At 38.1% G+C, this 23678-nt stretch overlaps 1 protein-coding gene across 1 annotated transcript in view; it reads right to left on the bottom strand.

Annotated features, from left to right (window-relative positions):
* TAF3 (TATA-box binding protein associated factor 3) overlaps positions 1–23678 on the bottom strand; it is a 143488-nt gene that overhangs the window by 16187 nt on the left and 103623 nt on the right. The window contains exons 3-4 of the mRNA XM_081053583.1: positions 21576–23386; positions 11723–11805 (exon numbers count right to left, since the gene is read on the bottom strand). Of these exons, the coding sequence (XP_080909709.1) occupies positions 11723–11805; positions 21576–23386 (1894 nt within the window). The remainder of the gene's footprint in view (positions 1–11722; positions 11806–21575; positions 23387–23678) is intronic.

Raw genomic sequence — 23678 nt, forward strand, 5'->3', positions numbered from 1 at the left:
ACCCAGATTCCTGACCAGGAAACAAAAAGTAATAAAAGTATATCACTTTAAAAGGCTGCTTAAAGGGCCGCCGGATGGCTCAGTTGGTTAGAGCATGAGCTCTGAACAACAGGGTTACTGGTTCGATTCCCACATGGGCCCGTGAGCTGCGCCCTCCACAACTAGATTGAAGGACAATGACTTGGAGCTGATGGGCCCTGGAGAAACACACTGTTCCCCCGTATCCCCTAATAAAATTTATTAAAAAAAAAAAAGGCTGCTAAGTTTTAGGGTCATTTGTCATGCAGAAACAGAAGATATACCAAGTATTTAATTTATCTCATTGAGGTATATAAATAAATATTCAGACTTTGGGAGAAATTATATTTTAGACTATCAATACTTAAAATGCCAATTGCAACACAGTCATTTCTATATTTCACATTTGAATAAAAGGAACAAATACCCAAAGACAATTATGAGAATCAGTTTTATGTTGATTCTTCAAATCAATCATTACTTTTTATTCTTGATCCTCCCAGCTCAACTTTTAGCATTCATATAATTATAACACAGCTGTAAATGGATTTAATTCCTCAAGCTCACATGGCTTGCCTCTTGAATATTTACATCATCTCACAAAATGGATATTTTATCTTGTCACAGCCCAAATACGTATCAAGTAGCAAACATTTTATCTTTTAATTCAGGCACAACCTATTTGAAACATGAAACAAATTGCATGAAGTAATTAGAGGAAAATACAACCATTGTAGAATCTTCATTTCCAAAGGAGATACCCAAATGATTATACTTTTACCGTCAACTATTCAAATCTGTAAAATATCCTAAAAGGGTATTAATACTCAAATAATAAATAATGCATATGTCCTCATATTTACAAAAAGATACATTAGAAGGATAAGAACAAAATGAAACAAAAATGGTAACCAATAGGGAAAGGAGTGTAAAGTGTAGAGGGGAAGGGATGAAAGCAAGACTTCTCTGAATACATCTTATTATACAGTTTCAACTTTGGAGTCAAGTAAAAGCTTTACATATTCAGAAAATTAAATTTATAAAATTGCCGGCAAGTTGAAAATAAATGGGAATGAATGAAACTCAATGTATGTCATGTTGGTGACACATAACCACGCAGGAAACAAAAGTCATTTCAGGTGACTTTAGGAGGACAATATTTTGGTCATATATCCACAGTGGATTTATTTTAAGAACAAACAGATTGAGAAAAATTATAATCTTTAACTTCATTCAATAGGCTTATCAATTGGAAATGACACGGTCAACTTATAATTTGTTTCTTTTCAAAAACACCTACTTCCTAGTTCTGTCCCTTGTCAAGGCCTGGGAGCAAGGACTTCCCAGGAGCAATGGACACTTCCGTACCAGACTGTGATTCCTAAGAACCAATCCTCACATGAAGGCACCCGTGTTCCTGGAAGGAATGACGGATTCCAGGTCTGTGGCAGGAAATAGAGAAGACAAACCTGGAACACTGGTACCAGAAAGTAAGAAAGCTCTCAGAGATGAACGGGGTTATGTTAAAAACCAGAAGACAGCAGGAAGGAGTTCCCATTGGCCAAAACGAGATCACTTGGATATTAAAAAAAATCAGGGGAGGAGAAGAGAAGAGGGGGAGTCTCTCCAAAACCCAAACTCAGCAATCCCCACAGGCGGTGACTATGGCGTCAGCTCCACCAACTTCTTACACTGAAACATGGAAAGTAGAAAGGAAGAATTAAGCATTTACCCTGCTTTTCCTATAAGAATTGTATTTCAGAGTAACGAAAATGTCCTAGTTGATGAAGAAAAATTTGTTTTTATTGAAGAATTTCAACTAATAAATGTGAAAGGAATGACTGAATTTTAAAAAAATCTACCATTTCCCAATTCCTAATGAAATGAATGACCCAGTGTCACTAAGATGCAATAACCAGACATTATGCGCCAACTCACATGCAGTACGAAATACAAAACAGCAACATATCCTTGTCAGAAAATAAAGTGAGTTCGATCTCATCGAATCTTTAGAAAGCTAAGTCTTTAGAGCTTAACGCCTGTTGTAGAGAGAGAACAGTTTTTGAGAGAGAACAACAATTTGAATAACAGCACAGGGAGGTAAATGGAGAAGTCCCAAAAGTGAGGACAAATGATCTGCTTTCTTCATGAAGCGAGTCGCATGGCAAAAAGGGGAGACAGGGTGTGAGTGTGGAGCTTTAGATTAAAGGCACTTATGAAACATGTCTGCTTTGGATCAAACAAACCAACCATCAAAAGATATTTCTGAGACAAATGGAAAAATCTGAAGGGGGAGTAGGTTTAGACAATAGCAACAAAAATGTTCACTTATTTGAGGTAGGCAATAGTATTGTGATTATAACAAGAAAATGACAGTAGGCTTAGATTTGCTTGGAAATCTTTGCTTGGAAAGATTTGCTTGCTCTAGGCGGGAAAAAAAGTGAAGGATTAGGTCAAGCAACTGTGGCAAAACAAAATTTTGACGTGTTAAATCTATGAGGTAGTGGGTATACTGAAGTTCATTATATTTTTCTTTTGTTTGAAAATGTTCATCATCAAAAAATTTTTAATCTTAGTAAGATGCATTTGATCCCGAATGACTGAGGATCCTAAGACACGACAAAGCCAAGGGCACACACGTCTGCTACAGCAACGGAATAGCACTGAACCTTCTCAGGGCAAAATGTGCTTTGGTGATTGGCCTTAACAGATCTTTGCTTTTATTTGTCCTCTTCACATTTCTCCATTTCCCAATCTTACAGATCAGTCAGGACTCGACTCAAATTCTCCTCCCCACAAGACTTTTCTAACCCTTCCTGGCTGGAAGTAATCACACTGAACTAGGTGTATCTCTGATAGGCGTTAACACTTTCTACCTTCTATTATGATTATTTATATCTAAGTTCCTTTGAAGAGAACCAACAGCTGATAAAGTTCATCATTTGTTCTATCTCCTTCCACATTGGTGTACTATGTATACAATCAAAATTAATATTTTTTAAATGTGGATCAGTTTTTAAAAAACGTAAACCGAGGGGTTTGTCCAGGGCCCCGTCCGGGCTCTTTTCAAAAACCAAATGCTCTGGAGTGAGAACTTCTAAAAGATGTTGTGATTTCAGAAAGGCTTCTGCTTCTCTCAAGCGAATAAGAGGGTGCTTATAGTAGAAAAAGCTAAGTCGAAGGAAACCGAACATTCAATACAGACGAGACTTCACTTTCACTCCTACTCTCTAAGTCCAGTCTACAGAGGAGGATGTTACCCAGTAAAAGATGCTTTTAAATGAAAATATGCTAACATTGCAAGTTAACCATAAAAGATAAACATTCATTCATTCATTCTAGAAATAAATAATATCCAAGTATTTTGAAAACATTAAAAGCAATAAGATGACACTCACTGAACCTGAAAAATGAACAAGATTGTGATTGAGATTTGTATCTCACTGGAGTGTTATACACTCAGTTATTACTGAAGTCATGCTTGGAAAATCCAGCACCACTACTTTAAAATATATTAAAATCTGATAATAGCTGCTGTGTCTTCACCAAAAATCACCACGCTTCAACATAAATTCTTATCTTCCTCTGTAAAGATCAGGGGAAAAATATATTTATAGCATGTGATATATATATACATATATATACACACACATATGTATTTTCATGTGTGCTAAAATAAGTAAATATATCACATACATACATATTCTATACTCCTGACAGTTTATAAATATACACATATATATACACACATTTAACATATATAGTATGATATTCATCATCTCCTGACAGTTAGTATCAGTCTCCTCTTAGATTTATGTTTGATCTTATATCTTTGATAATAAAAATGATCTTCCAAAACGAGAGTGAAGAGGATTTTAACAATTTGTTTGGAAAAGCACATGTCCAATTGTTAAACTGTAAAATATGAGATGAAAGGATATGTTTACCCACACTCCCCGAAAATAATTTAGTTGAAATAAACTTAATAAAGTACTTAATGAGCAATCATTTGGGTTGCTTTGGCATATAAAGGACTTTCATGAATAATAAGCTTTGAGAAGTCAGAATGAGAAGAGGAAGTTCTATAGCCTTTCTCTCATCTAGTGGGAAGGCGTGGTGAAGGTGAGAAGGTGTCGGATGGGAAAATACAAGGCCCAAGGACAGATATGAGAAAAAGGAAGGAGAGCAAGATACAGAGGAGAGGCGATAATGATGGAAAATAACAGGCGGGTGGGGGGGGTGGAAAAGCAGGAGGGGTGGGGATGAAGAGCGGCACAAGGGGAGAAGCTGACCCTAAAAGCAGGGAGGGTGCTGTGCTCCTTCTTGGAGCCCGGAGGACAGCTGTGAGGACAGATAGTTTTGGAACCCAAAAGAGGAAATCCAAACAGGCAGGGGCCACGCAGCTAGTCTGTAACTCACAGTGATATATCCCTTAACCTATGTGTTGAGACTTTGGCACCCACATTTTTAAAAGGCTGTGATATTGTAAACCACAGACTTTACGCAGCGACACGAGTATCCATCTGTGAGCTACCAAGTACAAAGGTGGGAGTGGGACTAAGGAAAAGACATCACACTATGCTTTCTAAAGTATTTTCATATTACTATAGCCCCATAAAATGACAAGAGATAACACAAGGCAAAGAATCTAAATTGTCCACGGGGTTGTCAGTAATAACAAGAGTGCCTAAGCGTTCTCAGTAGGTAAGCATTCTTCTTAAACCCTAGAAAGTGTGAGTAGTAGTTTGATCTTTAGGAGAAATTATGGTCAGATAATATCCAAAAGGTTACCACGGTATAGCTAAATTATCTCTGCCTGTCACAGGTTAAAGAACATTTAAATTCTGGAGGTTCACATCAGCTTTTTCTAGATAACAAATCTTAAGTACCTCCCTATATTCACTCAATTAGTGATCTTGCACCTCGATAACACTGCAGAGAGGAACTTTCCAACTATCATTCAAATCATATCTAAAAAGGTGGTCATAAATATTTTAAAACCTAAGTGAACTAATAAGACCTAGGCCCATTAAGGATAAGATCTTTTACAACAAATTAAATAAAACAATTTATTGAAGTCTGGACTCCAGATAAGCTAGATTTACTAGCTGACCTTTTATTCATTTAAAGAACAAAATTAGCTCTAATTGCATTAGAATGGAACCCAGTAAATTTCCCCAAGTCTTCTAATGTGGCATCTGTGTAAGGATTGCTGTAATTGTTTACAAGTAAGATGGAAATGCTTTGATGATAATCTTTCCACTTGTTTTACTGTGTAGTAAAAGCATTTCCTAAAACTTAAGCCAGTTTTTCTGACAGTGTACTATTTTTTCTCTTAAACATACTGCATCTTTGGTGTTAATGAACAAACTACAATGTGTCGGGAAGAAGTTAAACTCGGAGACGTCATCACAATTTTCGGTCAGTAAAAATGAGAGAGTAATACAAGGAGGTCAAGAACTCCTTGTCTGGGAAAATCAGAAAAGGGCTGAAGACCTGCATAAGAAGAATTTTCACTATCTGCCTCCTCTCAGAGTTACAACTGAGACAAGGGGTTTGAGCGTGTTGCATTTATAAGTACAATACGGTAGCCAGAATAGTGGACGCAATCCACAACTTTGTTTTAGTTGTTCAGCTGCTAGGAAATTTCATGTGTAATGTCACCATCTTTCATTGGCATTAACAAGAAGTCATTTGCCATAAATTTTAAACATAGTCATTCTTAAGACGTTTTGGTCATTGTTCTTTTTATTTAGCTTGTAATATAGGCAAAATACCTATGAAATGTTTCAGTATCAGTGGCAAGTTAACCAGGGCAAAACAAAGCTATCAACGCTTTCAATCTTTTTTTTTTTTTTTTAATCCAAAGCAGACATTTTTATTGGAAGGGAAACAAACTGAAAATAGAAAAGCAAAGGGCCTTCCAAGTTTGATGGATAATACTCTGAAATGTCCTGGACTTCACTTCTAAAGGATCTAGGATCATTTTGTAAAAACCAACAAGCTCCTTTGCTCTGCTTCCTCAGCACGCTTTTATAAAAATACTAAATCTGACTACCTTTTTCCTCTATAAAATAAAATGAAATAAATTAAATCCGTTGTTTTTGCCTGCTTTTCATCCCTTAATCTGGTAAGTGAGTGCTTCTTTCCTTCTGGAACCTACTATTTGCCCTTCAGACAAAGCTGTCTCCCCTGCCACGGGGCGGGTGAAGCAGGCTGGCCAGCCGAGTCTCCGGTGGGGACTGACAATGGACGCGGTGCAGGGGCACAGGGTTTCGCCAGGGATATCGGGCACTAAGAACCCTATGAGCCGCCAGCGACTTGGACCATTTTTGCCACCACACAGAGGCAGGATGGAGAAAAAGAAAGCGAGCGGAGTCTTAATGACACTTTTTGAACCCTAGATACTGCCTCACCTGAAGTCAAATACACCCCCTTTACTTTGTTCCTTTAAGCTAGTCTGATTTGGGTTTCTGTCACTTGCATCCAAGAATCCTGACTCACACAAAAAGAAAATGAGAGTGTTCCAATTAGAAATGAGAAGACTCTGTTTTACAGTCATCCTCTTCACTGAATGTGCTTCTGTGCTGCCATGTTTCCCCGAAAATAAGACCTAGCCGGACAATCAGCTCTAATGCATCTTTTGGAGCAAAAATTAATAGAAGACCCAGTATTATATTATATTATATGTTATATTACATTACATTATATATTATATAACACCTGGTCATACAGTATAGTAAAATAAGACTGGGTCTTATATTAATTTTTGCTACAAAAGATGCATTAGAGCTGATTGTCCGGCTAGGTCTTATTTTTGGGGAAACACAATATATACCCCTGGGTAGGGAGTTGGTGAAAGAAATCGTCAAATAAAAAAATAAAAATTGCCTTTGTATCTGCTGTAAACGTTGCTATGGAAGACACTGTTCCTGCTAATCTGGTTCCACGCAAAAATAAAGTTTTAAATTTAGTGCGTTGGAAAACTTTGTCTCTCCTGAGAAACTAAGAGATACTTCACTTGTTGCCTTATTGCCAGAAGCCATAATCCTATTTGACATGCAATCATTTGCTTCTTTTTTCCTCTCCTTGGTCTTACTTTGCTGTTTCGATGTTTTAGTAACTTAATTGTATGTTCTCTCTTTGAGTTATCCTCAACTTGCTTAGGCTGGATATAAGTTATATATGAATAAACAACATTTCAAGTATAGAGGGAAAATTCAGACAGTGAAATAAGAAACATTTGCTATTATTTCTCTAAAGAACTTAGCACTAAAACACCACTACACACGTTTCACTCTGTTAAATGTCTTTTGGCTAAGTCCGGCTACATCTAAAAATATAAAATGGGTTTTTGTACAAATATTTTAAACGATTATTTTGTAATTGCCTATGATTATTCTCTGCTTCTAGTTGTACTGTCAAAAAGTATTAATCTGAAAAGTTTGAATCACAAAAGAAAACATCTATAAATATTTTGTTTCTGAAGAGTAAATAAATCCTTATGCTTCTCAAGATTAGTGTGCAAAGTTTCTGCTCCCATTTTCATAGTATATATAAATAATTTAGATACCCCAAATATTAAAAAGCCCCCTCCCAGGCAGAAGCTAAACTCTGTAAAGAGTAGCAAAAACCCAAATTACTGACACGAAAAGGAAAGCATCACATTTTCAGTACCTCTGCTAAGAGATACCTGATCAATGAAAGAATTTCCTGAATTGTAAGCAATCTGATAATATTCATGGCTGTATTAACACTAGAAATAAAAATTTTAGCAGAAAGAAAACTATAATTGCCAGCAGTAAAGTGGTCACTGAAAATATTTCAGCATAATTTGCATATTTTGGAAAAGGGGTTATATTTGTAAAAGAGATTATCTATTATGATCCTCTGAGTCAAAAGAAAATTGAGTCATTGATATTAATACTGTTCTCTGAAAAGCATCAGTAATGATTCTGTGTCACTTGATCAAATATGCTATTAGATATTAATTGGAAAAATGACCGAGCATTATTGTATGCTTGAAGCGTACCAATTAATTCCCTTTTCTTATGAGGTCATTGAATAAGGGCAGCAATGTCCTGACAGCAGAAACACCAGCTCACAATTTCTCCAACACAGTAAGCCCATCGACCAGTCTAATGTAACTGACAGAAGAGCTGCCCCGCCCAAGGGGAGATGGGAAGGAGTATGCCGAGAGGAAGACAGAAGCTTCCTTTCCAGTCCCAGTGAGAGGACAGCATTAAAGGGACATTTGAGAAATGTGAGGGAGGAGGAATGCTTACTCCCCTAACTGCCACTCTTCACCCCAAAATCTTTAGATATATCTACATTTTTTTCTTAATACTTTACCAGTATTTAAAATTGTCTTTATGAGAAGCTCCTTTAACAGAATTTTGAACTTTATAAATTATAGCCACACATTTAAACTTAGAAAAGTTGTAGGTCCTGTTCTTCCATGTCTTTCTTCACAATTCTATCTAAACAGTCCCTGCCCCTAAATACTCCATCACTTTACTTTGCTCTATTTTCTTCATAGGAATGAATGAATGAATGAAAGCATGAATGAATGCCCTAAGTTAGCCCATTCTTCCTACACTTGCTCAAAACCAACTAGCTCAGTAAATGAGAAGATTGGGATGACAAATAACATGACAACTGTGTGGCCACTCGCCTCTCCCTCACACTAGCCGTGCTCTTTGTCACCGAGTCCAAGTGGCCCCTCAGACTCCTGATCAATATAGGCAGCTGTTCTGGGGAAAACTTGATTATCAGGCCAGACTCAGATATGTTAGCAATTTCCTTGAATGTGCTGTTTCTTCCCATTGGTACTACTCCAATAAACTTTACAGGTGTTGCTATTGTAATTTCAGGTTAGTATTTTAGCGTCATCTTCAATACAGACTGAGGGAATGCTGGATTCCCATTACTGGGGTACACACTAAAGGAATTTGAGGTGCTTGCAAAGTCACCTTGAATTTTAACACTATCAGGAGGAGGTACTGACCCACCACAAGACCCTTTAGAATATAATTTCCAGGCACGTTCAATCAAGGCAAATACAAGGTACCTCTGTCTTGCTTCAAGGAACAATAACAGAGACTAGAGGAAATAATCTAACCTCAAAGTACTTTCCTGGATCAAGGGCAGAAGACATAACTTCTTTATTTAAGAAGATTTAGAAACTAAATATTGTCTTAAAGATCTTTCAATGAGAGGGTATAATTTGAACCCTGTAAAGCTTTTTTCCTTTTCCTATAATTTCAAAAGACTCTATTCTATGCCTGTTTTCACCAATAAACAACCCCCTCCCCAGACTATTCAACCCCCCCTTTTGAATCCTAGTCTGCTCATTAATTTCACTTCAAAAGAGTATCATTACACCCCCAAGTGCGTCCAAACTAAGTAAAAGCACATTTGTATGAATCTACCGTCTCTTTCTCATTATCACTGCCATGAAACATGCCATGTATCCTTATGCTACAACAAGAGATTATTTTTAATATCAGGTGGCATAAAATATCACTCTTTTAAAATTTTCTCAACTATTCTTAGCTTGTGAGCCATACAAAAACAGGCATGGGATGGATTAGGCTCATGAGCCATAGTTTGCTGACCTCTGATTTAGATTAAAAAAACAAAACAAACAAAAAACTTTACTAAGTTACATAATATGCTATTATTGTGTTGGGCCTCATTTTCTCTCATTTTAATTTAAAATATAATATATTTTACTTAATTTATTCTAAGTACTTATACATTATAAGTATTTCCATGAGTCTGACTTTTGTCAAATGATTATTATTCATATAACATGGGGATTATTTACCTAAACATCTGCAAGTTCACATATTATATAATGTTACACAATTTATCTAGAATGGGTATTATCATTTCCCCAATACTGGACCTTTTCTCCCAGAACAATAAGATCTACTCCTCACATCTTCCAATATCTTAGGTGTATGAGTGGTTTATTGGGAGGAGAAAAGTAGTCAACAGAATGACTGAGTAATGTGTAAGGATGGATGAGATGATTACTACCATCAATGCCTTTTTACAAACCTTATTTTTCTAAAGGGAACGCACAAGCCAAACTTGTGTGTGGAAGTAGAGACTAAGTAATGGTGAGTTATTGAGCAAACAGAATAAATGTGAACTGGTAGGAGAAAAGTATTTGTTGAATGATAAACAGAACATCTTCCCCTTAGAGACATGAGTTCAAGTACAGAATTTTCAAGAAGACGGTATTAATAGATACTCTGCTTGGGTTTCCTTGCTCATCAGCCTCTGTCTTCTACTGGTTGAAGGATAAGCATAAATTTTTGTTGGTAAGATGGAGGGCACCAGGCATACCAGTATCTGGTTAAATAAGAACTGAATCTACAGTCTTTTTGTTATATTGTCTAAGCTTGTCAGCCATACTACCATCCACTGACTAGGTTCTACTGACACAAACAAAAAGAGGACTGTGGAAATTATACAGATGATTTAGGTAAGAAAAGAACGAACAACCTGGATTTTCTTCTTTCAGTCTTCAAAAGAGTATACGCTCTCCTAGAAGAACAGATATGCTTCTATCCTACCATTCATCATAATGATAACGGCCTTTTATCATTGCATTACATTTGGAATTAACAGAGCAGCAACATAAATAAATACAAATGTTAAGATGGAATGAACCACTGAGAACCCAAAGCACATTTTCTGTTGTCTACCCTACCTATTGTATAAATCCATGGAGAGGGCCTACTTTCATTTTTATGGTTAAAAACCAAATGAAAATTAAATACCCTGTAAGCCTATTTTCTACACAATATTTGACTGCTTGCAATGTAAACTACCCATTTTCAGGCTTACTGGTAAAAAATAAGGTTGTAAACTTGTACATTTAATTTATGAAATTAAATGATATATAGTATGATTTTAGAATAAAGAGAATGATCTCAACATGATTTACAAAAAAAAAAATCAATGTTTTATCACCTTATTAGGGTCATGTAAGAGCACTGCAAGCCTTAATTCATACTTAATAAACGAATAAAAGAAACGTAGCCAACTAATTTACTTTAAAGAAAGGTGGGCTGATATGATGATTCCATGAAAATTAACACAAACAGCACACATAGGGTTTACATTTTCAGTTCTCTGTTAACAAAAAACAAAAACAAAAATAAAAAAATAACAACAAGAAAGCAGACAATTAAGACTTCAGTTGTTATTATTATGTATCTTTGTTTTGGCAGTATCTTTGTTTTATAGGTACAGAATAAAGCCATGTACCATCTGAGAAAGAAGAGAATCTCTTCTTTGTTATGGTGACAGACAATACATATCGAGAAGATATAACACTGCATCTGCCTGAGTGTAATATGGCATTTAGTCTATTCAATACAGTTTCTTAGTGTTCAGGTAACGAGAACTGTAAAAATCAGGCAGAAACAACATCATGTGCTAGTCTTTAAAAAAAGAGAAAAAGAACAAGTAAAAAAAAAAAAAAGGATCCCATATGTTAAATAAAGCAATATGCATTTACTCTGAAAGAGAAAGCAATAAAAATTTGAAAATGAAAAATTCTCAAAATAAAGCTTGACTTTACGTGTTCATACCTGGAAAAGGTGTGGAGAGTTCTAAATCCATTGGGAACGTGTAGAGAAAATTCAGTTCAATTCATTTCATTCTAATTGAAAACGTTTATACTTACATCTTGTCTTGGCCAGCACCAACTCGGAGAGTCAACCTGGGGATAACTGGACTTGGGGCTGGAACAACTGGCTCCACTTTTATCTGTGGAAGTTAGAACATTCTAGTTAAATATGTATTTTTTTTTTTCAACAGAAGTACCTCCTACTTCCCCATCTCCACAAACCAGATAAGCAGGTTTAAGCCTCAAATGTGTTAACATGCTAGATGCAAAGATAATCTGGGCTCTCTCATGTTTTGATTTCTCAGCAGCTGAAAGCTACCTGGTATCCTGAGATATTCTACACACTTTAATGAAATGTGGCAGTTATCTTTGTATTTTCTTAGTTTTGGATAATGTCTTGAATTTCACTGATAGCACTTTTTTAAACAAAAATTGTTATCTAGACCATTTGGTGGAGCATTTAAGTAGTTGCCAGACCTACTATGAGTAGAAAAAAAAATACAATGATATCTCCACCATTAAGGTAAAAGGCATCTATCTATTTATGGGACTTGAAAAACATGAAACTCATCTTAAGTATGCACTATCATACAAGAAAGCTGAAACACCAAGTGTAATTACAGCATTAAACTGTTCAATTTTTTGGTTAATAGTACAAAGATCTGAAATATTGGAAAAGAAAAACCATATATAATTTTAGAAAGGATTTGTGGTGAAGGCAATGGCTCCTAAGAAGTTAAGAATCTCACAAATGTTTGAGCTAAGAGCCAGAAAGGGAATATACAAATTAAGTAGGATGTTAACGGGGTTTTTCATAATTCTGGGTCTGAAGATCCTACAGTGTAATACATATTTTGACGATACAATCCAAATTATTATCTATCAGCGTTTTCAACGGGGGTTTTATTGCCATTTTTGGTGGGGCGGTTCATTGTTGAACGGGACGGTCCCAGGCATTGCTAGGGACTTACTATCCCTGGTCTCGGGGTACTATTGTATACACACTGCTAGTCACCATGACAACTAGTAGCAAGCCACTGATTTTTTAGTTCAAACTCGAGAATTAATTCATCATGAAACAGCTTGGTGGTTTTAAAGGAGGGTGAATATGTAACATAATACTCAATACATTGTGTCATAGGTCTGACAAGTACGTGAACTTATTTGTCAGACCTCCCATAATATATTGCACGCTGTTTTCATATGCTTTTACCTGTCCCCTTCCAAAGTTTATTTTTAATCCATTGTTCCATCAAGATCTAAGACTTCGACCACTAGGCAGGAGGCCTCTCAACGCTCCACAAACTTCTCTGCCTCCCCAATTACACTAGAATCCATCTCCTCCTGTCTTCTAAAGAACCCTCCTCCATCCATTAGCTTTTTTATTTACAGCATTTTCAACTTCTCAGTTCCATTCACTATTTTCATCTAGTTTTTGAATGTGCTTGACTCTATCTTTTGAAAAAAAACTACCTTCTCTTTAATCTCCAGCCAACAACCTCTCACATTTTTCAGTCTCCAATTCACTGATTCCTCAACCCACTCCAATCTACTTTCAGCCCCAACATTGTCACTAAAACCACTTTTTCTGGACACTATTTCCTCATGTCTCAGCATGGTTTTGCATTGTAGGTCTTGCTGTGCTCTCTCCTTCTCCTTTACAAAATCCTCTACTTGGGACTGACCTTACTTGGTCCTCTCCTCTTGTCATTCTACAGTTTCTTCAGTGATCTCACCCATGTCCATAGTTTTAATTGTAAGTGTTAAATATGTCACGTGTTCAAACTCTGCCCCCCAGGCTGGCGCTGATTGAACCTCAGGCCAAAACAGAATGTTGCCCACTGAACATTTTCAGCCATGTATCTTATATCTATTTCATCTCATCATATCTAAACTTTAACTTATCAACTTCCCCACAAAACCCTGCTCCTCCTGACGGTCTCACTTTTGGCAGATGGCTCCTTCATTTGCCAAGTTCTTTGGACAGTCCAGTCCAGTGGTTTTCCTCAGGGCGCTAGGGGATCAAGAGTCACTGGGGTGGGGGCAGAGCAAGACCCACGTACAACTAGTTCACTTTCTCTTTTTTTTCGGTTCTTTTTGTTTTTGCACAAAGAGTTCCATCCACATCTAACCAAATTGGAATGCTACAATTTGTAAACTATTTTGTAAACTATTAAGGCTTCTGTATTTTTCTCACCTTCCAGTATTATCTTTGGGATGACAAACAACTATATCCAAAACAAACATTTATAAACCACTAACTATGTGCCAGGCATTGTGCTTGGTTATTTTTCAGGTGTTCTCATTTAGGTTTTGTAACAAATGTGTGGTACTTATTACGGTTTCCACTTTACAGGGAAACTGATCAAAAGGCAATCATTTGTCCTTTCTTTTCCATTTCCTTTTTTTCCATTCTAAGGTTACACAAATAGTGAAACTAGAATTGAGTAGTGTTTTTTTTTTATTCAATTAATGGAAAATTATATAAAATTCCTAGATTTATTCAATTCTAAAAAATTTTAGGGTCACATACTCATAAGTAATGAAGTATTGAGAGTAATATTTCTTTCTCCTTCAACCCACAATACTATTATTTAAGCATTTAAATAACCCTTTCTTAAGCTTTATTTAAAAATAAGGCTGTTTGCTGCTAAACCCTTAAAAATATACTTTACTATTATGATGCTTCACACTGTATGTTTGGTCCATTTCTATGACCATACTACACCACAATTATAACTCACACTTGTATAGTACTTTACAAAGTGCATTCCATCCACACGATCCAATGTAATCTTCACAACCCTATATAAGGTAGATGTGGAAGGTATCAGCATCCCCACGTATGGAGGGCTCAGGCAGAGTAAGTGGTTTGCCCAGAGATACACGGTGAGTCACCAAACAATCTCAGTCCAGGGCTCCTGACACCAAATTCATCCCCTGCTACCATACAGCTCCTCGACTCTTTGCCACACACTGAGTCTTTTTTTTCTGGCAATGCTGATGTCGTGCATGGAGCTGTTCACTTTCTCTGTCAATGTATTTTATGATGACTGACAATGTACTTGTGAGATGGCTAGGGTTGGTTGTGAAACATGTTTTTCTCTATGGAAGGCTAACTAGTCGATATGGAAATTGAGATGAACTTTGACCTCACTACCACACACCTAAACTTGTCTTGGTCGGGTTTTTGATGCTGTCTTAAGTGGCTTGGCAGGGCAAAAGAATCAAGACATGGTCTATTTATGACAAAGGATAAAAAAAAGTTAAATGATACCCTATATAAAGAAAATAAGCAAACAAAAATGGAGATCCATTTTATAAATCAGATTAAAAATGGTATAAATGTGCCCTGAAGACAACAGATATTTATTAAATCTGTTGAGTTAATAAATGATTTAGAACCTGTTACCTCAGCTCGAAGTTTTATCAGTAATGAGGATGACCATATCATCCAAACAGCGACACCTCTGAGAGTGCAAGTGGGCACTATTATTTACAGCACATAACAGGTGCAAACTGGACTGTCCCAAACCAGGACATCAAATACTTTAATTTCATTGTTAAAGACGCTATCTTTAACTTAAAGATAAAATTCAAGCAAGTATTTGAGAAAGGTTAACGAGGACACTAATAATATAGATATGGGAAGTACTTCTAAATAAAATTTCTTACCAGACTTTTGTTTACATTAACTTTATCCAGATGACTACCAAAATAAAAAGTTTTCTACAATCATAAAACAACTTCTCGTGTGTCCTTCCCAGAGAGCCACAAACTAAATGACAATTACTTCAATTATTTAAACAATATGACTAATGCCACCTTTTAAGGGCATTGAAGCCCAGACCTGGGGACAACATAAGATTCTAAGCGTTAAAATAAGAGAACAGCACTTTAGAGATGCTGAGAATTGGGGCTCACAGAAGAGCATTTACAGTGGATTATAAGCTTCCCAATTCACCAAAGAGGCAAAGTCCAGTAATATAAGACTCCTTTGTAGCTAACTAAAAATACATTGTCAGTGGATTTGTCCAGTTTTATGTATAAGCAATACTTCTTTCACCTGAACTAATACTAGTAGTCATATAAGCCCCTTATTGCCATGTGTTGCATTTTTTTTGCTAATCTTCAAGGATTTAGCTTCTTTGCCACATACCTCAGGGCACCAACTGATAAAGCTCTAACTCTCCATTTTTCCAGGACACCAGCAGTGCGGCCTTGCAAAAAATGAAAATCGCTCAAGAGATTTAAAGGGGAAATTTATTTTTAAAATCCTGACTTGAAGCAAAGAGGTGGATTTTTAAAAAGCTTATCTATAAAGAATCAGTTTAAATTTAAATTCTATCTTGGAAGGCAGCTATGCTCACCACTATACCACCAACGCACACTAAATTCTATCTTGGAACTCTTTCATGCATTCCAGCTTTAAAGTTTATCTTCTGACAGGGACTTTCTGCAAAGGTAATGGGCAGCTTTGTCAATATAATCTGGCCAAGTTTTTATTTTCTATTTTTTTTAATGTTCAACTTCTTTCATTAAAGAAAACCCTGTATGTGTGTGCTAAGGAGGGTAGCAGCAAGCTCTGCCAGCACTAGTTGAGATTCCCATCTATACTGGCCTGTCAGAAAAATGTCCAGAAATAGTGCTGATGAAAAGCCAAATTTAATAACCTACCATTATGGACGCGCAACTATAACTGGTAACCATCGTTTTATCTTTCTTAGCAATTGAGGTCTTTACATTATTTCCATTTAGAAATATCGTCTAACTAAACACTAATACACTGTTTAAAATATTAAAAGATAGGCAGGCAGGAGAGCTGCTTTTGTGGTCAAGTATAACAAGCGGGAACTCAGGCTTTCATTAGCGCTCAGCGTTCATTCACATGAAGACTTGGAGACGGCCTTTGGTAAACTATAAATTCAAACATACTCATTTAAATATTATTACTGAATATTAGTTACTGGTTTCCTCTTGTAACACAGTCATAAGAAACAGGAAGGAAATATTTCCCCTTTTTACTGGGTTATTTTATTGACCGAAAACCCTTCATTTCACTTGTTAATTATGAAAGCTGATGAGAAAAGACTGGAAATGAGACGTTACTTTAAATAGAAGGGAAAACGATGACAACCTTTTGTTAAAGGCTCAAACCAGTAAGACTACTTATCATTCTCTAAAGAACAAACTGTTTTAAGTTCAATAAAAGATCATTTGGGGACAAATACGAAGGGATTTGGGGATAGGTTAAAGAAACATTCAACATTTTTAACTGATCACAGAGGTCACTGAAGTTTTGAGGGCCTCCAATGCCTGCTCCTTAAAATATGGCAGTTGGACAGCTCTTCAAAGTCTCTTCAGGGACTCAAGTTTTCTAAAATCACGTCACCTTGCTCTGGAGGGTGAAGCCAAGCTTACCCTTTCCTCAGCTTCTGTCAGGTGGCTGGCCTGAGAAGGCCATGTTGGGCAATGGGACACAGGCTTAGCTCTGACGGAGGTGGGCTAAGTCACAGCTCTTCCATGCACGAGCTATGGCGAGTTCCTCAACCTGTTTTTTTTTTTTAAGTTGTACACAGGGGCAACAGCACCAAACCCGCAGAGCTGCTGGGAGGATTAATTACCGAAATCTGGCCAGGTCTGGCAAGTACCAAGTGTATACACTCAGAAAGCGGCAGTTGCTAGTATCATTTATTACTATCTGGATTATTTCATTCAATAGCTGATGCTAGCCCAAATAGAAACAATTCATCAATCAGTAGGATAAAAATTTGCGGAATCCTTTATAGAATCAATGAGCTTTCCATTACAAGCAAATCTGTCGTCTGTGGGTTATTAACATTATTGGTTAGCTGTAAGAAACTTCTGAATTGTTATCGTTATCTACTCATCTTAAATGACACAAATGTGTCGTTTCCTATGACAAGGTAGAAGAGAAGGCCTACTAAGCCAAAATACTCTTAGAGAAGGTATGAAACCATTGCTTTCAGGCAGAGGTAAACCATACTTTCTAATAACGCTCTTTCCCAGTGTTCAGTGGGAGGAGAGAGACAGTGAAGGAAGCAGAGGGTCAGAGCGGCTAGGGAAGGCTGGTGGGTACCCAATGAGTGATGGAGCTGAATTTAGAGCCCAGTCTGACCGCCAAAGCCCTTGCTCTATGGGCCAGCACTGGGCTTATTGATTTATAGCTTGTGACTTCGTCATTTTGGGGGTGAAACCCTACCGTGACTTCTTAGATTATACTCAACTAAGAGCACGAAGACATATTTCCAAGTTTGATGAATGGATTTTGGTTTATCTTCTATATAAGATTATATGTACAACTGTTCGATTCCACTAACATAAATGAGATGTTTCCTTATTTATTTACTTAAACATTTTTTTTCGCCTATAGTTGACATTTCTTATTTATTTTTTAACGGTGATCCTCCTTCCAAAAAAAAAAAAAAACAAAACACTTAAAAAACTAAGAGTAAATTTTAATTAAAGTCATCCTGTAACATTCATTTAGACCTCAAAGATCCATGGTTCATAAATTAAGTCATGTGATCCACACACTGACACAAACACAAATGAAAATTTTAAACTGCTCTGAAATGTACTGTTAGGTTCATCACTGCTGAAAGCCATTATGGTGATGGTTTGAGACTGCTCAACATAGTTGCTCTTAATATGTTGTCCACAAAAAGTTTGGTTCTATTTTAAAAGGTGAAAGACCAGACTCTAACCTTGACCAGTACATATTATTGCCCATAAAGGGGGACAGAGAGATTGTGCATAAATCACCACAGTTTGGACTATTCCCACTACTAGAAAAACTTTTCCTTCTGATGGCCCAGCATGGAACCAGGTGCCTTGTATACATTGTTCCTCTTAATCCATTTTTTATTCAGTGTAGGCGAGTGCAGCGGTTAACATCAGTTATGGCACCTGACGGCCTGGGCTGAAAGGGTGCCTCCTGTTCAATCTCTTCCTGGGAGTGTGATCGTGGCATGTTTATTAATCTCTCTAAGTCCAATTTCTCATTAAAGTGATAATAATTATAGCGACTGCCTTACAGAGTTGTGGTAAGGAATTAAAGTTATACACAGTATTTAGCATGGTGTTTAGCGTAATTACTCAATAAATGTTAACTGTTACTGTTCTGCTGCTTTTAAAAAAGTGTGATTCTCATACCCCTACTTCAAAGATGAAATGCCTGAGGATTACCATGCAGACCCCCATTTAATGAATGGTACTGTCACTGGTTCTTGTACTGACAAATGTGGGTGTGGCTGGTGAAAAACCTTACAGGTAGGAAACTAACTAGAGGAGATCATTTTCCTTTATTAAAACAATGCCCTTGCTGGCTGCTCTGGGTCAACGTCCGTGAGAGTTGTTCCTATGAGCTGGTCGGGATGAGAAGAAGAAAGAATGAGACTGTGGCCCGCGTTCTTTTGACGGAAGACGTTTTCTTGGGGGCAGCTTAGATACGACTCATTTTGACTTACTCTTGCTGTCTTTCTTCTGTGGATATGTAACAGATTTCTTAGATCACATGTAACCCAAATCAGGGTCTCCTTTCATTAACTCATACATCTTGACACTTGGGGGGGCTAAAGGGGGTTAAGTGGGGTTGAAAAAGAAGTCAAAATGTTTAAGTTAATATCTCAATTTCTACTGCTTGTCGATGGCATGTCCACGGGTTCCACTAGCTTTTATCCTTCCCTATCTACATAAAAAGCTCAAATTTAAAAGAATGCCAAGGAAGCAGAAATAATTTTCAAACACCGTAACCATAGCGGACTCACCCTGTGATACATAAGTTAGCTTGTACAGTGCAATGAAATAGCAAACTCTAGGTTTGTACCTTTTAGGGGTTGGTTCAAAATGGAGTAACACTTGCCAGCAGCATCACCATCGTCTCCACTTACTGAGCATTTACCTACGTGCCAGACACACAGCACTAAGCACATCTCAGGGGGTTACCTCATTTACCCCACACAAAAGTAATCTGCCCAATGTCACCCAGCTAAAAAAGCCAGGATTTGAACTCAGGTTTAACACTAATAATTGTTTATTATTTTTAAAGACCTTATAAGATACCTGACTTTGTAATTTTGTACCTTTTGTTATTTCCCCAATCTATAACCCATCAAAGCTGACACAAGGACTTGTAGGCTTCTGTTAGGGGGAATCTGTCCAACTCGGAACTGAGCCTTTGCCTCTAGCCAAGGGGTTTTTCTTTCCCAAAGTCAGGTAGATGCTGAGGAAAGGCACGGACTGCTGTTACTAAGCTAATCTGATGGGCTTTACTCAAATTCATAATGGCCGTTGAAACAGCTCCACTGACTGTCCAAAGTTAAGATGGTGATGGAAGCAACAGTACCCTGTTTGATTTGCTGAGGGCTCAGCTGCCAAGTTACCAGGTACACGATGGATAAGTGACTAACTGCTGCCAGGCGAGATGTCTAGCAATACACACTCTGACACGTGAAGTATATCTGTGTGTACATGACCTGGCTTTTGCTGGTGGTGTGACCTGGACTTGGACAAGTCACTCTCTTGGCTCCATTTCTCATCGGCACATGCCGATAACAATACCTGCTGGACTTAGGTCACGGGTGTGCGAGGAGGAGAAAATAAGAGACGTGGAAGTGTCAGGTACTACCTAAAAATAACGTCACGATAAAATGACTTTTAAAATGGAAATAAGAGTTGGGTTTCTGTGTCTTGTTAGCTTGCCGATGTTTAGTTATTAATATCAATGTTTCCATTCTACTCCTTCATATTTTAGAATAGCCATGTGCTATTTATTAGAGAAAGAATAAAGTTTGGCAGAAAAATGTGAGAGTTGCCATCACTTCTTGTTAGCTCAACTAATTCTAGGTAGGTTTGAAATTGAAAAGATTGCAAAAGTATTGGTAATGAATGTGCTGTAGGCCAAACACATATTTCATTATGTGGAAAAAATTACTGTGTATTATTTTGCAGCCAACCTCAAAAAGGATTGTGTCTAGAAGTCAGAGGAAAGGTCTCTGGGAATTCATTTGTAGGTATGGTACCATAGACATTTGGATACTTTTTAAGAAGGTTTAAAAGAAAATTTCAAATCAACCCGGCAATCACAGTAATCCAAAGAGCCCTGGGCCGGAGAGCAAAGCCATAGAAGCAGAGGTCACCTCCTGTGAGCAAAGGATCGAGGTCCTAGTTTCTACAAAGCTGCAGAATGCATGTCAGCTGCTTTGGCTGTACTCTCTGCAAGTAGTAAAATATTTGGAATATTTTCTGTACATTGTATAATATTTGGAATCATTTTCTGCCCACCAGCCAGGCTGCCAGATCAGCCCAGATACTCAGAAACGTGTCCTAATCTTATTAAAGCAGAAAACAGAATGGTAAGAGATGCTACAGAAAGTAGCAGACAGCCATAACCTTACATACTTGCAAAAACGGCTCGCCAAAAAGAAAACAAGTGCGTAAGGAAGAACTCCACGGCCCTTGCTAATCTCTTAGAACAGTGCCATGGTGTTCATGCACTTAGAAAAATGGAAGCTGTCTTTTCCGGGTAGCCAACATTTGGGTACAAAATAGTATGTCATAGACTTGAGAATTACACACATACCATTCACAGTTTAAGATTACAGGTTTTTTAAAAGAGACTAGTGCAATTAACAGACAGCTTACAGTCTAATATGATTAGACTCCGCTTAGGCTATGAATTATTAACACCTTCCAGTTTAGAGGGGGCTAGATTACATGCTTATGGGTTTTAGAATGAAAATGAAAATTTGTAACCCCATTGCACACATATTTCAGTGACATTATGGGTGATTTGCATCCAAAGGACAGATATAATTGCTGGCTGTGTGTCCCTGCGTTTGTCAATAGGACTTTGTTCAGAGAGGGCCAAAAATGAGAAACTGCTTACTTTTTCATGCTTGTGTTTCTCCTTTTCTTTCTCTCTCTTCTCTCTTTCTCTCTTCTCTTTCTCCCGTTCCTTCTCTTTCTTCTCCTTTTCCTTTTCTTTCTCTTTCTTTTTCTTCTTCTCCTTCTTGTCCTTTTTCTTTTCTTTCTCCTTCGGTTTCTCCTTGTCTTCAAACAACTTGGGCGACAGGGAGGGCAGCAAGGCGGGGATTCTCACGGCCGCGGAGGGGCTGAACAGGGGCAGAGCCATGTCCTTGGGGGGCAGGACCAGGGGCGCTGGGGCCACTTTCACCTTATCCTCTCGCCCCTTATCTTTAACTCTGTCTTTGTCTCGCTTGTCTTTATCTTTCCTGCCCTTTTCTCTGTCTTTCTTCTTATCTTTATGCTTCTCTTTCTCCTTCCTCACCAGGCCATCTTTCAATCGCACTTTGGAATCGGTATCTGCAAATTCTTTGATTTTAAACTTGTAGGGGTCCGACTCGTCATCTCTCAGGAATTCCTTCCACGGATACTTGGTTTCCTTGCTGGCTTCCTTTTCTTTCTCTTTCACTTTTTCCTTCTCTTTACTTTTGTCCTTGCTTTTGTCTCTTTCCCTCTCCCGATCTCTCTGCTTCTCTTTCTTCTTCATTTTCGTCTTTAGTTCCTTTTTCAACTTCTTCTTGACGTCCGCTGAGGAAGGCAGTTTGGTCTTCTCCTCATACAACTTGTGCAGAGGTTCGGGTGTGGGAGGAGAGACTGAGGGAGAGGAGAGGTAAGGAAAGCTGAGGGGCACGTTGGACGCTGTTCCCATTTTTGCTTTCCGGACAACCTCATCGATGGAGGCGTCCATTGTCCAGGAATTGTCAGAACTTGATGTTCCACCTGAAAGAGGCAGAGGAGTGGATCCTGACTTGGGGAAGCTGTTGGAGGAAGTGGAAGCTTTTGGAGTTGTACATTCCGAGCCTGAAATTCGCTTCGGGCTGGTGAAAATGTCCCCTTCTGACTCGGAGCCAGAGGAGAACTCGAAAGGGTCTGGCTCTCTTTCGGCACAAGCCCGTGCAATAACGGCATCGATGGACGCGTCGATGGTTTTGTCGGTCACAACAGCCTTTTTCGGCTGGTTCTCACTGTTCAGCTTCACAGCATCAGGCGGTGTGTGCACGTGTGCGACCTGAAGAGCCTCTTTGCTCATCTTCTCACTTGCTGTAGCTGAAAGGATCCTGTTTGGCGTCTCGGGTCTGACAGGAACTTGGGGGACATGGATCACAGCCTTGGGGCTCTTGGGACTTCTGGGGCTCTTAGACCGTCCTGGGGATTTCTTTTCTTTGGACATAGGTTTTGGTGACCGAATAGGACTTCCGACCATTGCTGGTGACTGAGTGGTTTTCGGTGATTTAGTCTTCTGTCCTGGAGAACTAGTTTTAGTCTTTGTTTTAGGTGCAAACGACTTTGTTTCTAAGGGCTTTGCGGTTGGTATTTGTGATTTTGCAACCGGAGCTAACATGGGTGGCTCTGGTGAAAGAGGGGCGAGGTCCGTACTGTCCTGGACGTGGACTGGGGAAAGCATCGGTGGGATCTTTTGGGGATTTATGGAGCTGAGTGGCTCTCGAGCTTCTAATAATACTGCATCCAGGGCGTCCCCTTTCGTGCTCAGTGGCCGTGGTCGCTTCATGGCAGGCATTTCTTCAGCTTCAGGACTGTCCAATGGTCGCTTACCCAAGAAATTCTCATCATTAATGATTTCCTCCTCCTCCAGTTCATCGTCTTCCTCCAAGGGAACTTGCATGGCTTCTGCGGATGTCCCCCCATCGGTGGGTACCTGCTCTTCTTCTTCTTCTGGTAAAGGAAGAAAGAAGAAGTATTAGTGAAATATATATATTTAAAAAACCCCAGAAACTAACAAATAAAAATAATGATTTCTAGGAAGGAAAAAATGACTTCTCGGAAGGAAAGAAAAATTTTGACAGTGTTTGGAGAGTGAAGCGGTAAGTTTTCAAGGATCTTCCCGTCGCATGCTGTCGTTCTTTGAAGCGCGGCCATCAGTGATAGCAGATAGACAAATGATTGGTTTCCTTTCACGTGGTTTGGCCCGACTTTCAGGATCTGGAGTTCGCCGAGTATTTCCTGT

Source organism: Rhinolophus hipposideros, assembly GCF_964194185.1.
Source record: "Rhinolophus hipposideros genome assembly, chromosome: 1".
Lineage (NCBI taxonomy): Eukaryota > Metazoa > Chordata > Mammalia > Chiroptera > Rhinolophidae > Rhinolophus > Rhinolophus hipposideros.